Source organism: Apteryx rowi, unplaced genomic scaffold, assembly GCF_003343035.1.
Source record: "Apteryx rowi isolate R43461 unplaced genomic scaffold, aptRow1 scaffold_19, whole genome shotgun sequence".
NCBI lineage: Eukaryota > Metazoa > Chordata > Aves > Apterygiformes > Apterygidae > Apteryx > Apteryx rowi.
This window is the reverse complement of record NW_020448196.1, coordinates 2968074-2983316: the sequence shown is the minus strand read 5'-3', so window position 1 is coordinate 2983316 and position 15243 is coordinate 2968074. Positions and strand designations below refer to the sequence as shown.

Genomic DNA, 15243 nt, shown 5'->3' with positions numbered 1-15243 from the left:
CATTACCATACTGCAAATAGTATATCCAGGCTCTGTGCTGGGCCTGGACTGATCATGTAGGGTTACAAAACTGGCTGCTTCTCTCTTCTAATCCCCATAAGAGGGAGCAGATCTCAAGCAACTCTTCCAGTGTCTGTAATAATCTTTAGGAATGTGGGTGCTTGGTATTTCTGTCATTTTAGAAAAATTACAGACAAAAACACAAGGAAACTATTGAATCATTGTACTGCAGTGAAAGGACTGTTAGGAAGAAGCAGACTCCAGGGGGTTTATTTAATTTTCCAACACAAGTGCTGGTGCACATTGTTCAACTAATTCTAACATCTTGGCATCCTATTTCACAGAAAATGGAAGGGAGAAGAAAACACTTCATTATAAGTCTGAACTTTTTTGTTATGTTTTATATTATTTTAAAGAATTGAGCTTGGAAGCTCTTTATCTACAGCTTATAGTGTGATGTCAGTACACTGATTCTTTATGGTTATAAATCAAATGGCCTATTCCTGTTAGGCTGGAAAAGTTAGAATCATCCCATGAAGAGTGATAGAAAAATGCAATACATGACTATGATATCCCATTTTAAGGACTTGATTAATAAACAGCACTTTGTGCTTTATATAAATTCCCTTTTTCACATACATTAGAAGTGAAAAGTGTTGTCCTAAGAAGTCCTTCTGCCATTGAAAGCATAAGTAAGACTGCTAGAAACTTTCTCATGGGTCAGAGTTCTGCTCTTGCCATCTGAAATAAATGAGAGCATTTACTCCCAGTATTCAGGTTCTATTTTATCTACAATTTGTAGATGCTGGTCCGGTGTGATGGACATTACTCTCCTTAGGATTGTTAGGTGGGATCGTCTTAAATGGAGCTCTACAGGTTGGTGGAAGAAAGTGACTTGCTGTCAGCCAGAGGACTGAGTGTCGTACTTGAGGATCACAATCACTGGTGTTCCAGGCTGTTCTTCAAAAACAAAGCAGTCACTTAACCAAGTAAAAACAGGGCATTTGGCATATGCCTTTATCTGGACCTCTACACTGTAATAGCATTCTGCAGTCCAGAAGAGTTTTTCTGTGAAGATTAGCAGGCAGCTATGTTCATCACTTACATCATAACATCGCTGATTCAAGAACATATAAACACAGATAAAGCTTCTACGTTTGGACTTTAGTCTTAATCTTCCAAGTGTTTCTGCCAGTTTTAGTAAAATAGCATTCACAAATGAAATCTGAAGAAAATGAGAACTTAGTCTTCTCTTCCAGTGAATGTGTTAATTTACTTATCAGTACTTGTAATATACACTTAGGTGACAGCAAGATTTCCTGGCTGTGTTTTGATCTTAAAATATCTGTAATGGTGATATGGCTTGTCTACACTTATCAAAATGGGCAGGGATTCATTGCTCTCAAATTTGAGAGAATTAGAGGTAGAATATATTTTAGAAAGAATGACAGAGTCAAAATAGGATCACTTTACCTCTCTGTGGGCTGACCTTTTTTTTTTTTTTTTAGGGGTTTGAATATTTCAACCCTCCTTTTGAAAAAGTTTTAAGAAGAGGTTTGATTCAGGGATTCCTGGATCCTGTTGTACATGTTTGTTAAACTAAGACGAGTATTTAAATCTATCTTTGCCCTCATAATCCCATTAGAGAGGGAAGTGGCAAACAAAGCGCCTCTGGTGTATGTTAATGACTTGGCTGCTAGCATAGAACCAGCTGTTCTTCTCAAATAGCTTTACTTCAGGTATTTTGTTATCTTTTTCCATAGATATTTTGCCTTTTGCACAGAGGCAGTATGTGCTAAGAACAGTCGGTGCAAAACCCATAGCTGAATAAACCATCTGATTACTTGATGTGTCATGAGTTTAGCATTGTAACCTTCATCTCAATATTGTTTTTGCATACCTGTATTGTTTATTATACTGTCCATCTCAAGTCACATGTAGTTTTAGATGGATACCTTTATCAATGTAATATTTTGCTGTGGTAACTGCTACCTACTGCAAAAAGTGACCAAATGGCACTGCAGTTTATTACATTTCCCATTTGTGTAGTGCTTTTATCTATATAAATCATAAATATGGGAAGTGGGCTCAAGCTGCAGTACTTTGAGCCACGTGTTACACCGGTGGTGTGCAAGGACAAAACCAGAATATCTGGTACTATCAGTTCAGTCCCATTTCTAGAGATCTCCTGTTTCTAATAAATTACACTGTTCTTAGTTAAATTGTTGAAGTAATTTAGTACCCAAATCTTCTCTAATCTTAAAATTGCTTTGGATATGTTCCTTTCTTGTCATTATCACATAATTGGTTTTTTCCTCTTTCTAGATCTTCCTGGCTAGTCTGTCTTTTTGTTCATACAGTCTCTGAAGCTTATTTACTTTAAGCTTGCTGCGTACAGTGGATTCAGTTCTTGCCTGCATCTAAACAACTGCAGCTACATGCGTGACGGATGTCCGAAGATGGCGTGTGCCATGATAAGGTTGCTTAGCGCTGCAGCTGCCTTAGGCTTCGGTCTTTCTGACTTGTCTTCAGCTGATTGGATGCTCACGCTCATGTTTAATAGATGTCATAGATTGTAAACGGAATTTAGTGCTAAGAGAACAGGTAAATGTTAAATGTCTCTTTGGCTCCTTCACCTAGACTGCTGACAGTTGTTTGGTTTCAGGGAAGGGGAAGATGAGATTAGCCCGTGTGATTTGTTTCAAAAGCAACAAAGATGAGGACTGGAAGTAGATATCCTCTCTAGTACTTGTTTTTGTGTGGCATTTTTTTCTCCTTCCCCTCGCTTCTCTCCTTTTCACAGTGAGGCTTTTTTCCCCCATGCGGATTCTCAGCAACTGCCACCTTACATCTCTCTCTCATGCTTCACCTTCCTAGACTGAAGTTGCCTTTTCAGTATCTTGGTGCAGGGCAGATTATCTTAAACTTTTTTTGTACCCTCTTTCCAGAATAATTTTTATCCCTAATATTCCTCACCTCAAGTTTGCCAAAATACTTACATCTCAGTTTACAGCTTTCCTCTCTCCTTGGTTTCACCAGTGTGTCTCTTTCAGTGACAAAGATCACAGGAAAATTTTCTCCTGACTCACTCATCCAGCTGTTAACATGTATTTAAAAAAAAAAAAAAAGCTTGAAGTACCAGCACTGAGTCAGAGTACAGCTGCACTTAAAATGCACTTGATTGACTGGAATCTTGACCCTTAGACTCTGGATGCCTGCAGTACAACTAACTAGTGTAGTTTGTTCTGATATTAACTGTTCAGCATGTTTGCTGGATTTTTTTTCTCCTTTCTCCTAGTAATCTTCAGCTGCACAGCAAGCAAGGCTTGTCATTTGCATAGGATTTGGAGCAGCCTTTAGTATTTACTATTTACTGTGACAAGAATAAATTTCCAGAAGTGTCTTAGTTTCCTTTCTTGCCACCTCTCCCTACATTCCCCTTTCTCCTGAAACCACACAACACTGCCAGAGCTTAAAAAAAAACTGTCTAGAAATAAAAACTGAATCAGCTATATTGCCTAACCAGAAGAGAATGCAAATACTGAACTATGAAAGCTTGTCTCTTCCTTCCTTTTTTTAATATTGCTGAATGCTGTCTGGAAAACCCCTATCCACTTTTTGGTTCCTCCCACCCCCTTTCTCATGCTTAGCAGAGTATTCTAATATTGCATAAAATGTATGAATCAATGTGCTTTATGACACATTGAACTTTGTGTGGGTTAATAGGATTTTATCAAATGGCTGCTTCTCCTTCTAGTTCTAAAGCAAGATTCTCTGCAAAGCCTGGCAGTTCTGCATTAAGACTTGTGACAAGTGTATTTATTTTTACAAGTGTCAGCCTGCCCAAACTGTTCCTGTTATCTGAAGGTAGAAACCTGCTGGGTAATGTCTTAAAAGCTAGTTTTAGATTAAATTTAATATTTGTCACTTAGTGCTGTTCATCAAAAATACCTCCAGTACACTGACTCTGGATGGATCCTTCTAATGATTTGGCTAAGCGTAATCAGTGAATGAAATGGAGCAGCCAGGTGCTAATTTCCATCAGGGTTTGCATTGTTGCTTTGAGTGCAAGTCTCCATTAAGTAACAACCTATGGCATTTAAGAAACTGGATGACAAAGAGTTAACTATTTGTCATAAACCAGATACATTATTGCCAAATAGAGATAGTAACTTTGTCCAGACTAGCATTCTCTGTGGGACTGCATGGTGCAGAACAAATACTGTATTTGTTTCTTTATAATTACTGTGACAGCAGAGCAAACTAAACAGTGAGCTTGCAGGATGAAGGGCCTTGCAGGACCAGATACAACTTGCATTCCCAGCATCTTTTGCATGATGATGTGATTTCTTTTTAACTACTACACTGAATTTCACCTATTTTATCTTTCTGCATAGGATGTTGTTTTTTGTAGATGTAGGGACTCTGTTCCTGCAGAGGAGAAAGGGTCCACTTTGATCTAAGAGCTACACTGACCTAATAGCTACCTGCTGCTCAAGGGGGGTTCTACACACGTGCTCCTGCTCAGCTCTGGTGCTTGTCTGAGCTGTTGGAGAGAGCTAGCTCAGCAGAAAGCTTATTAATGTTTTTTAATCTTTATAGTGCCAGCTTACCTCCCTGAATCAGCTTGTTACAGGGTGTTGAGTGCCTGAGCACGTGAGTGGGAGGAGGCTTGCCCTTTCAGCTCCTGGCTAGCTGATAGATCAGTTGAGCTGTAACATGAAACCATGAGATAGATAAACTAAAACCAAGGTCAGCCTTCCTCTAGTAAGAGTCCCCTCAAAACACGGTTCCTGTTACGCAGAATTGTGCTGCCTCGTTCCACTTATCCAAGCCCTTGTCCAAAACAGACTTCAGTTAAAGCATGAAAACTTTTTCCCCCTTTTTCCCCCTTTTTCCCCTTCTCTCCCACCCCCAAGTGTTCTGACTCCAGAGCAGAGGAGCACTCCATTAAATCCAAATCCCAAGCATGGGTCTCTCTCTAGATAATGATGACCCTGTGTGTAAGAGAGCTGCTGACCTCGGAGTCTGCTCAGTGCATGGATCTGTCGTGCCTTGGGTATCGCCCCTTCCCTCCCTCCTGCCTTCCCTGCTGACTGTGCTGTCTGCCCCTGTAGTTCCTGCGGGTGACGAAGCAGTACCTGCCCCACGTGGCCCGCCTGTGCCTGATCAGCACGTTCCTGGAGGATGGCATCCGCATGTGGTTCCAGTGGAGTGAACAGAGGGATTACATTGATGGCACGTGGAACTGTGGCTATTTCCTGGCCTCCATCTTTGTGTTCATAAATCTCTTCGGACAGTTGAGTAAGTGGCTCTAAGGCTGTTAAGGTGGATGCCGGAGCGCTCCAGTGTGTCTGCCTCCCTGCCTCATGTAAGCGCTGTGAATCATGCAAGCGTGGGACACCTCCCTGATTTCTCAATAGCCATTGACAGCTTAGAACTGATAGTAGGGCAGGGGCTGAATGAAGAGAGAACCCTTAACTGACCTGCTTCAGTCTTTCCTGGAAATAGTCTCAAAGTTCCTCTTGACACAGTACCTCTGAGTCAACGGGGACGCTGGTTGTCCGTTAGGACAGTCTGTTTTCAATTCTATACATATGTCTGTTAATAAAAACCTGAATTCGCTGAATAAAATACTGTTTTGTTAAACAGAGCAGTGTTAAGGCTTTCTCAGCCTACCATTTTTATGGGGGTTAATCTGAATGGAGAAGTCTTGCCTTCCAGTAGGAGGTACTTCAGCCTCAAGATAGCAGTTATCTTCTGTCTGAGATATTAAAGTCTGCAGAGCCCAGGAATCAAAACATACTAAACCTGATGGAGCTTCTGTATGTGTGCTAGGTGAACTTCCAGCATCATAAATGGAGAGAGAAGTAAAACTTTTCCATTTATATTATGTCTCTGATTTAATGTTCTTCATTGCTCTGCCACTTGTCTTGTGTCTAGTTTTTTTTTTCCCTTGTATTTTTTTCCTGTAGAGAGGCCACTTAATTTAATCTAGTTACCGGTCCTCACTGTGGAGATCATCAAAGTGGCAAAGGCTGTCAGTGCTTTGTGAAGGGAAGACAAAAGAAAAGCTCTTGTTCCTGTACCTCCTCAAGGAGAAGGGACATAACATGTTTATCCTAACATCATCCTGTATTTTAAAAAAATATATATCTATGGTTAGTTGAATTTTTTCTGTAATTCCTCTTAATGACTGCTATACAGTGCTGTCTGCTGGGGACTACATTCAGCATATACTTAAACTTTGTGGAATAAAGGGTACTTCTGGAATTATAAAACACTGAAAAACAAGAAGCGTTAGTACATCTTTAAGTGATTTGTATCAGCATGCCATTAATATTTCCTGCCTGATGTTCTCTGTGGCACAGTTGAAATAAATCCTGAATCTGCTGAAGTTCAAAACAAGTTAGCATTCCTGTGCCATCTTTTCCTGTGCAAGCCAGAAATGTAATTATGTTCAATTTCCCTATCTCAGGTGGCTGTATCCTGGTACTGAGTAGGAACTTTGTGCAATATGCCTGCTTTGGACTGTTTGGAATTATAGCATTACAGGTAGGAGGCTTTAAGTCTTCAGAACTTCTACACCCTCTCTTTCAAATCATCTCTCTTAGCCCCCAATACCACCAACATATTAAAATATAACCCACAGTCTTGGAACTCTTCTCCCCCCTGGCCCAATGCCAGCGGCGTTGAACTATTTTGCTGCTTCTGTTCTTGACATGACCAATGGGTCCTTGAATGTAACTGCGATCAGTCAGCTGGGGATGTTGATTCAATACTTAACCTTGACCAGTTTAGCAGAAGTAACTTGCAGTTTACCTGCATGTCAGAAACCTACCAAATGTGGAACCTGCGGTTGCTCTGGTCTCCAGTATACAGTGCTTATGAAGGACTGTCTGCATCAGAAAGAGTCTGAACTAATAGTACCCTTCCTGTCCAAAACTCTTTTTGGCTAAAGCACAAAACACAGTCCTTCTTCTACACTGACGCACAAGACTCTGTTCATGTACCTTACCTTGTTTCCTTCAGTATAATATGCTTCTAATTGACTTCTGCATTGGATTTTAAAGGCTTGATGATATAACATACATTCAGAACTTCGGTGCATTTTATGGTGTTTTAACTTCTATTGTTCTTTGCCTAGACTATTGCATACAGCATTCTATGGGACCTGAAGTTTTTGATGAGGTATGTCTACTTTTAAAGTTCACAAAAACAGCAAAAACTCTCATCTGTCATTGCCAACCAGTGACAGAGAAAATGATCTTTGAATGTGCATAGTATTTACCAGGAAAAATTTTGCAAATGGTCCACTTAATTAACAGTGACACTTTCCTTCTTAAAAATCATTATAGCCTGTGTGTTAAAACATACACAGCAGGCTCAGTGCTGTGGAAGGAAAAGACTACTCCTCACCCATTAGGATCTAGTGCAGGAATTATGTTCTGGGCTCTCACTACAACCTTCTAAATGTGCATGACTTCTAGTAGTAGTGCTGTTCTGTTTTCTCAAAGCAACCTCTGGACTGCTCTGGTATGTATGGGTAAACCTGCCGTACAGAATAACTTCAATACAATTAAAATCATGCTGTGACAGGTGCTAGGCAACTGTCTGCAGTGCAGATGCCAAATTTCTCTGGCAGGCTATATGTGTCTACACAGATTTGTATAAATCAGTGTTAAATGTACAATGCTGTGGTTTCAGCTGTGAATTCTAAAGCAGATACAATGCAGGGTACAGAATAAGTTACCGTTTGTTACCATGCAGATTCTCATTGAGCTGAAATTGTCAGGTGAGTCTTTAAATTTATAGATCAGTGCAAATTATAGTAAAAAAAAATGTTTTTCCATTCCCGTCTTTCTCTAGGAACCTTGCCCTTGGGGGAGGCTTGCTGCTGCTTTTGGCTGAGTCCCGCTCAGAGGGAAAGAGCATGTTCGCTGGTGTCCCTACCATGCGGGAAAGCTCTCCTAAACAGTACATGCAGCTGGGGGGCCGTGTGCTGCTGGTCCTCATGTTCATGACACTGCTACATTTTGATATGAACTTCTTTTCTGTAAGTACCTAAGTGTAAAAGTAGGAGTTAAGCTGGGGAGTTGTAGGGCCCACTCAATGCTTCTCACTTAAGTCTCTGATTTTTAGTAAAATCAATATTTAGAAAAAAGCTATCATCGGATCATGTGTGCCACAGCAACCTGTTCTGCAGAACTTACTCATGCTCTGTTCTGGTGTCTGCGTATCCATTTCAGAACCACGGGTGACCTTGTCCCTTTGTCTTCCTGCAGGTTCTGCAGAACATTGTGGGCACAGCCCTGATTATCTTAGTGGCAATTGGCTTCAAGACTAAGCTGGCTGCCTTGACTCTAGTCATCTGGCTGTTTGGCATCAACATCTACTTCAATGCCTTCTGGACCATCCCAGCTTACAAGCCCATGCATGACTTCCTCAAATATGATTTCTTCCAGACCATGTCTGTAATTGGAGGGCTCCTCCTTGTGGTTGCACTGGGTCCTGGTGGAGTGTCCATGGATGAGAAGAAGAAAGAGTGGTAACAGGAGTAGCAACACTTCTTGGGACATAATGTATTAAGTCCAGAACTGATTCTCTATGGATTCAACAAAAACTGCCAGCATTTTACACGTACATGCCCCCTTCCTATTAAAGGCACAGATGTTTTGAGAATTTGATTTACAGTGGCACCAGTAATCTAATAGATAAAATTGTACTTCTTCAAGGAATGTTGCCTAGGCTTATTGTTCTAACTTCCTAGAATTGGAACTAACCCAAGGAACCTGCATTTTACTGATGCTTCAGTGAATTGCAGTAGAACAGTTGCTGTCTCGAATGTCAGCAACATTTTAATTTGAAGTACTGTGAGCAGATACAGCTGTTTCATTCAGTGTGCTGTTGGGTTTTAGCTGTAACTAAAAAAGTAGATCCCCTTTCTCACCCCCATCAGAACTGTCTTGTGTAGAAGGAGTTCAGTTGCTGGTTATAGCATTGCTTATCTGAGTGGAAAACAGCATCAAGAGAACTTGCTGTTATGTTTTTTGGGTTTTTTTTGACAAAATGGTATTATAGGCCTCTAAGGAAGAGGGAGGCCTTTCCTGCACCCAAGTAGAAGGCAGAAAGAAAACCCTGAAGATAGTTGTACCCTTCTCTAGGTGAGAAAAGGGAGAGGGTTTTCCAATGTTAAGTGTCACAGTACTGTTCTTGAGGGGAACAAGGGGGAATTCTGTATTGCTCATCGGATTTCAAGAAGGGAGGGGGGAGAGACTCCTGAAGAGACTGAATATTAGATTCTAATAAAATTCTGTGCCAAAATAACTCTTTATTCAAAACTCTGTCCCCAAAGCTTTCTCCTCCTAACTTTCCAAGATGGGAGCCAAGTTGTGCTGCAGTTCCCACAATAAAAGGTCCTTTCTGCTATCAACCAGCTTCCATTTGTGTGTGCCCCAGATCAGGATCTGAACTACAGGTTGTTACTGGTGAAAGTGTCTTAAGAACTATGGAAACTCCCCTTTTTTCCTCTTGCACTCAATACATGCAAGTTGAGAGCAGTCAGTCTTCTGATCTCCAGTACTCTTTGCTTCCCAACCTCACTTCTGTTAGTCTCTCAGCTGCAAAAGCTTAAGTTGACTGAACAGCAGAAGAGCTGGGGTGCTGAACTCCTGAGCACAAGCCCCTTCTCTCTGACACCTTGGACCACACTGAGGTGCGTAGAGAAAGAAAGTGGAAGACAGCTAACGGTTATAGCTGAAGAATGCAAGTGCAAAACCTGTGCAGTGAACAAGCAGTCAGGAGATGTAACTTGCATGTTCAGAGGCAGGAACTCTTTGACTTAACGGTGAGGAGAGATGAAGGCCCCGTTTCCACCTCTCAGTGCCACAACCTCTGTGCCATGAACATGCTTAGTTAGTGCTGCTAGGGGGAGGGATTTTTTTGTCCTCTGCTAGTAAACTTAGGCGAACCTGTTTTACTAGATCGTGAAAGCATTTTAGATTCTAGAAAGCATGAGCCCTACCAACTTGCTAACGTTATGCTGGGTTTCTTGCACTGTTGTCTCCCTTGAGAAAGTTGCTCAACTGTTTGTTCAAGGAGTCATTCAGGTGACCATCTCCAGCAGGAACTATTGACCAGGGTTGTCTGGTAAGGACACTAATGTGACAGTTCAGCTTAACAGTTGTTTTTAGGCTAGAAAACTATGCTGAGAATGGATGACAAAGAGAGAGCATTTCCAGTTGTTAAACCAGTGATTTCATCATCTTAAGGGAAAGTAGCCCTTGTAATAGCATGATGTGCTGCTGCTGAAGAAAGCTTACTGGTTTGGGGGGAGTAGATTAGAGGGGAAACCTGCATTTAAGTAGGTCACAGAGAAGGCTTTTTCTTCTTTTAAATGGTTTTGCAGGAGAGAAATTTTCACCTCAAGTGTTCTCATTGTGCCTGTCTCTTCATAGCAAAACAAACTGGTCCTTTCAACTCCTGATATGCAACACAGGATCTTTTTGCTTAATTTCACTGCAGTTTCTATAAATAGCTGTTTTTGACTATATCAAGGCAGCCCTTCTCACATATCTTAACTGCTGTTGATGTTCATAGTATTTATAAACTGAATATTAGAAATAAGTTTGGTAAGGAGCCCTTGGTTAGCTTCCTTCATTTTTTTTCTTTGCATCATGTCTAAGGAGCTGGATGACTGACTAGTCTGAAACACTGACTAGTTTCCCCTCTGTGAAAATGAAGTCCAGTAAAAGACAAATCAGTTCAGGTACCAGAAAAGGGAACTGATACTATCCCTTGCAGCAGAAGTCTTATAGTACAATAGGGGCCCAGTTAGGTGGAGGGCATTTTAAGACACTTCTAGGCAGCACAATATCCAGACTTATTAACTGTGAGTCCTGATGCAGGAGAGTGCTGTGCTGTATTCATTTATCTCCCCCAAACACATGGACCTCTCCTAGTGGCTGTGAAGCTCTCGCAAGCAGGATGTCAGCTATCAATTGGCTCTGCAAAGTGTTCTGGAATTCATTCTGAATATATTTTTGCTTTCTATGTGGAAAAAGAAATAAGTATAAATTCTCATTTTATGCTGTATTTTGTACCTTAGTTGTGTTTGAAAATGTTTTGATTTTTGGAAACAATCAAAATAAAATAATGGCATCTTTGTATCCACTTGGAGTGTGTGACTGGTGACACTGCATAGCGCTGTTACCTGGAGAAGCTGGTCAGTAATCCTGTGTGCTTTCTCTCCCACTCACTGAAAAACATCTTTCATAAAGAGGTCCAAGCACTGGACTTCCTATACTTCCCCCAAGGCACAAAACTGCAGTAGTAATCATTTCCTTGGTGGTAGAGGACAGCACAAGAAGCTATTAGAATATAACTTGATTAATTCCACCTCACTATTTCCCTCCCCAGATATAACAGTTAACCGGAAGGGGCAGGAAGGTCTATACGCAAGCAAGCACTTCAGACAATCTTGTGCATCCTCTAGAACTGTTAAATAACAGGCCATACAGTATTTCTCACAAAATTTATTTGCCATTGGTGGCTTTCTTGAAATTTTGGGGGGTTTGATGACGATTTTTGAATTTCTTCTTTAAAGGACCTGACTGTTTCTGTGGAAAGAGAAAATTAATCAGCTTTTTTCCAGAAAGTAAATCCAGCTCTGCCAGAGATGACTTAACAGAAGTTTAGAGTAGTCTCCTGTGTCAAGGGAGACAGAACAAGCACAGTCCTGGTCGCAGAGGACATGGGGCCAGCCAGGATGTTTCCCTGTGGTAGGGATGCAAGCTAGCATCCCCTTCTCCGACAGGGGCACAATGGTTTCATTAGACACAGACACTGACAGCCTCTCCCTAGAAATGAATCTAAACTTCAGTCAGTTTGATGCAGTTAGAAACAGAAAGAATCCCAGCCCCTCCCTCAGGGCTGCTGTTTAGAATTAAAGGTTTATGCATAATTTACGTACGTAGCATCTAATCCAGCTGCTTTCCAAACTGAGAAGGACCAGAATGTGTCCTCCTGTAAGCATGTCCAAAGGCAAAACTTTACCAGTTCCTCAAAAGAGGCACAGAAAAAAGAGCTAGAAGGACCAAACTGAATCCTGTAACTTGCATTCAAAAGGGCTTAACTAGTGCGGGGTTGGGGGGGGGGGGTAATACAGGACCCACAGGATGCACTTCAGTCTCCCTGTTAGAACAATGTGCATCAGGATTCAAACAATTTTTATATAAATATAAATATTTATAAGGGCAATAACATCCTTAGTTACAGCAGACAGAATAAACATTTACTGGTAATAATTTATACTTCAGGATGCAAGTGAGTGGCTGATGCATGGGGAAAGTCTATTCTCCCAAATAGCTTTACGCCTTCTGCTGCTGCTTCTCACACAGTAATAGATGAGACAAATGCCTGGTTCCACACTCCCCTGCTGTTGCACGTGGCAATATAACTCCTACCTTTCCCCTTTTGTTGCCAGCTGCTTTGCTAACATCCATTCTTCCACTGTCCTCTCCATTCACGTCGCCATTCTCCCCAGTCAGCTTGGCCGTGTCTTCCTCGCTGTCTGTTGCAAAGTCATCGCTGCCCTCTGCATTTTGTGGAGCTGCTGGGCTTTTTTCTGGGAAGAGCTCAGCTAAAACACAAAGACCCAGCTGAAGAGCAGTTTCCTCTTGCAGTAGGCTACTGTTTCCACCTAACTTTATTTTGTGGGCATCTTAAAGGTGACCTGCCAAGCTGAAGTACCACATTCCAGTCTCTGAGCATTAGCCCGTCACACATGTGGCATGTCGCTACTGAAATACTTGGGAAATAAGTTTGGTTTATTAGAAATGTGTCTGGTGCTCTGTCTGCTCAACACAGACAGTTCTGTGGTCTTAAAACTCAATGCTCCTGCAGGAAGGCAGAGTCTTTTAGATGTAAGTCAGTGGAACTGGCTTACTAACTCCTATTAGACTGCAAGACTTGCTGAGAAATCAGGAAAGTAGAGTCACCTAAAGAAGCAAATCCCAGGGGATCTTGTAACCCTCCCCTCACATTTTGTGATCCGAGTCTGCTTAGTTACTCAGCGATAAGTGCTATTTTATATTTGGTGGTGGCAAGCTTTTCCCAAACCCAGGAACTCGGAACCGGATAGAAGTCACAAGCCTCCAGCACGTCTGCATGTTGGGAGCTTTCCCTCCTGACAGTGCATCAATAAAATCATACCCGAGCCCTGTCTTCCAGTACAGCAAAGTGAAGCTCCCAGCTCCTTCACAATGGCTCCATCTTCCCAGTTACATTCAGCTATCTTTCTGTCACTAAGTCCTACTCCTGCACTGGTAATAGAAATTCCACTGACCTAGCTTCCCAGAAGGGAGTAATATAAAGAGGCTGGAAGAAAAATAACTAACAATCCCCCTTTAAGATATAGATGATACCAGTGTTCTTACTCACGTGGGTACAGATCACTCATGCTGTCATCTGTCTCCTCTCCATCCTCATCACTGGACTTAGGCTCCCAGAATTCTTCTCTTCTGTAAGGCTGTCTGCTCCCGTTCATTTGGTCATCGGGATGCCGTCTCCGCCGCTTCTTCTGCCGCAAGCAGGCAGGGACATACTCCACTCCCTCCTTCTGGCACTCCTCATCTAATAACATGAGATATCAACCAGCACTGAGCAAGGATACCCAATCACTTGATCCCTTTCATTTCCAGCTATAGTCTATATTACATACAACTCAGAAGTATGTTAAGCTCTAGCTCTAATACACATTCATGTAACCTGGAATGATATTATGGGACCATGAAAGACAGAACAGATGTTAATACAGAAACTGTGCTGGACACAAGAACCATCCTCTCTGGGGAAGTTTTAGAACTGCTCCTTTCAAGTAAGGATAATCCAAGGTATTTGCTAAAGAGGTCTATTGCTCCCTATGCCTGGGATTTTCCTTCCCAACTGAGAAGCATATACAGCAACAGTGCTCCATATTACTGTCAGTCTACAGAAAACTTACTTACCCACTATGTATGGAGTAATTGGAATCACAAAAGCTTAAGAAAAAAAGGTTGGATGACTGTATCATCTTCAGAAAAGCGACTTACATCTTCTTAGGGCCTTCTGATAGCGTTTCCCTTGGACATGACGCAGCACATGCTCTGGAAACTTGTTGATGTGTCTGAGAGTGAGCTTGCAAAACAACTGATGTCTTACAGACACAGAAGGAAAGAAAAAAAGAAAGAAAGAGTGAGCAACAGAGTTTAATTCTACCATTAATTCATAATCTTTCACTTTTAAGCACTATGGTCAAAGTTAATAAATACTTTACAAAGACTTTCCTAACCTACCAAAAAGCATAAACACTCAAGAACTTCTCGCAGCCCACCCACTCTGTTTGTGAGATTGACTGAGGCGCAAAGCATGACACGCAAGAGGAAGAATACGTACAGATTCTTTGTGCTTGGCACTATATGGGGCTCAAACTTGCCATAGTCAAACTCTCTGGCCGTCTTTGTCAGCCGCTGATACTTCTTGCCATTAGTATAAGCCTGCAGCTCCGACATCCTACATGGCATCTCGTGGCCTGTCAGCCTGCATCTCACCTGAAGGAAGACAAGGTCTAGTCAGGGAAGCACAAGGGATTATCCCAGGGATGGGGATGGGGATGGGAAGGGCTCGTAGCAGGGTCCCCCTCCCTGATGGCCTGAGTCCCACAGAGGGGAGAAAAAACTCCGGGCCAGGGAGCTCCTTGGGGCCGAGCCCAGAGCCCAGGTGCCAGGGTGCCTATCCCGGCCTCCTACCAGCTGCCCTCGGTCCCCCCACGGCTCTCAGGGGAGGCAGCCCGGCCCCGGGCCCCCCTCAGGAGGCAGCCCGGCCCCGGACCGCCCCTCAGGGCCCCCCCAGGAGACAGCCCGACCCCGGGCCCCCCTCAGGGCCCCCCCAGGAGGCAGCCCGGCCCCGGGCCCCCCTCAGGAGGCAGCCCGACCCCGGGACCCCCTCAGGGCCCCCCCCAGGAGGCAGCCCGGCCCCGGGCCCCCCCTCAGGGCCCCCTCAGGAAGCGGCCCCGGGCCCCCCTCAGGGCCCCCTCAGGAGGCGGCCGCAGCCCCCCCGCCAGGCCCCACCTTGCCCGGCTCCGCGAGGCCGAGAAGCGGGTGCTGCCGCAGGAAGAGCCGGACCTCCTGGGGCACCTCGGCCATGGCCGCGGCCGCGGAGGGGCCGCCGCCGCCGGGCAGCTCCGTGCGCCGCCGCGCCTCGGCC

At 43.2% G+C, this 15243-nt stretch overlaps 2 protein-coding genes across 2 annotated transcripts; one reads left to right on the top strand and one right to left on the bottom strand.

The window, feature by feature from the left end:
• Positions 1–4631: 4631 nt before the first annotated feature.
• Positions 4632–11105, top strand: SURF4 (surfeit 4). The gene is made up of 5 exons (XM_026062225.1): positions 4632–5304; positions 6479–6555; positions 7148–7191; positions 7870–8056; positions 8286–11105. The coding sequence occupies exons 1-5, from the start codon at positions 5199–5201 to the stop codon at positions 8550–8552; spliced, it is 681 nt and encodes a 226-aa protein (XP_025918010.1). The 5' UTR covers positions 4632–5198; the 3' UTR covers positions 8553–11105.
• A 413-nt stretch (positions 11106–11518) lies between these two features.
• On the bottom strand, positions 11519–15243 carry SURF2 (surfeit 2). The gene is made up of 6 exons (XM_026062201.1): positions 15108–15243; positions 14434–14588; positions 14091–14194; positions 13441–13632; positions 12465–12640; positions 11519–11618 (listed from the first exon to the last, which is right to left on the bottom strand). The coding sequence occupies exons 1-6, from the start codon at positions 15180–15182 to the stop codon at positions 11535–11537; spliced, it is 786 nt and encodes a 261-aa protein (XP_025917986.1). The 5' UTR covers positions 15183–15243; the 3' UTR covers positions 11519–11534.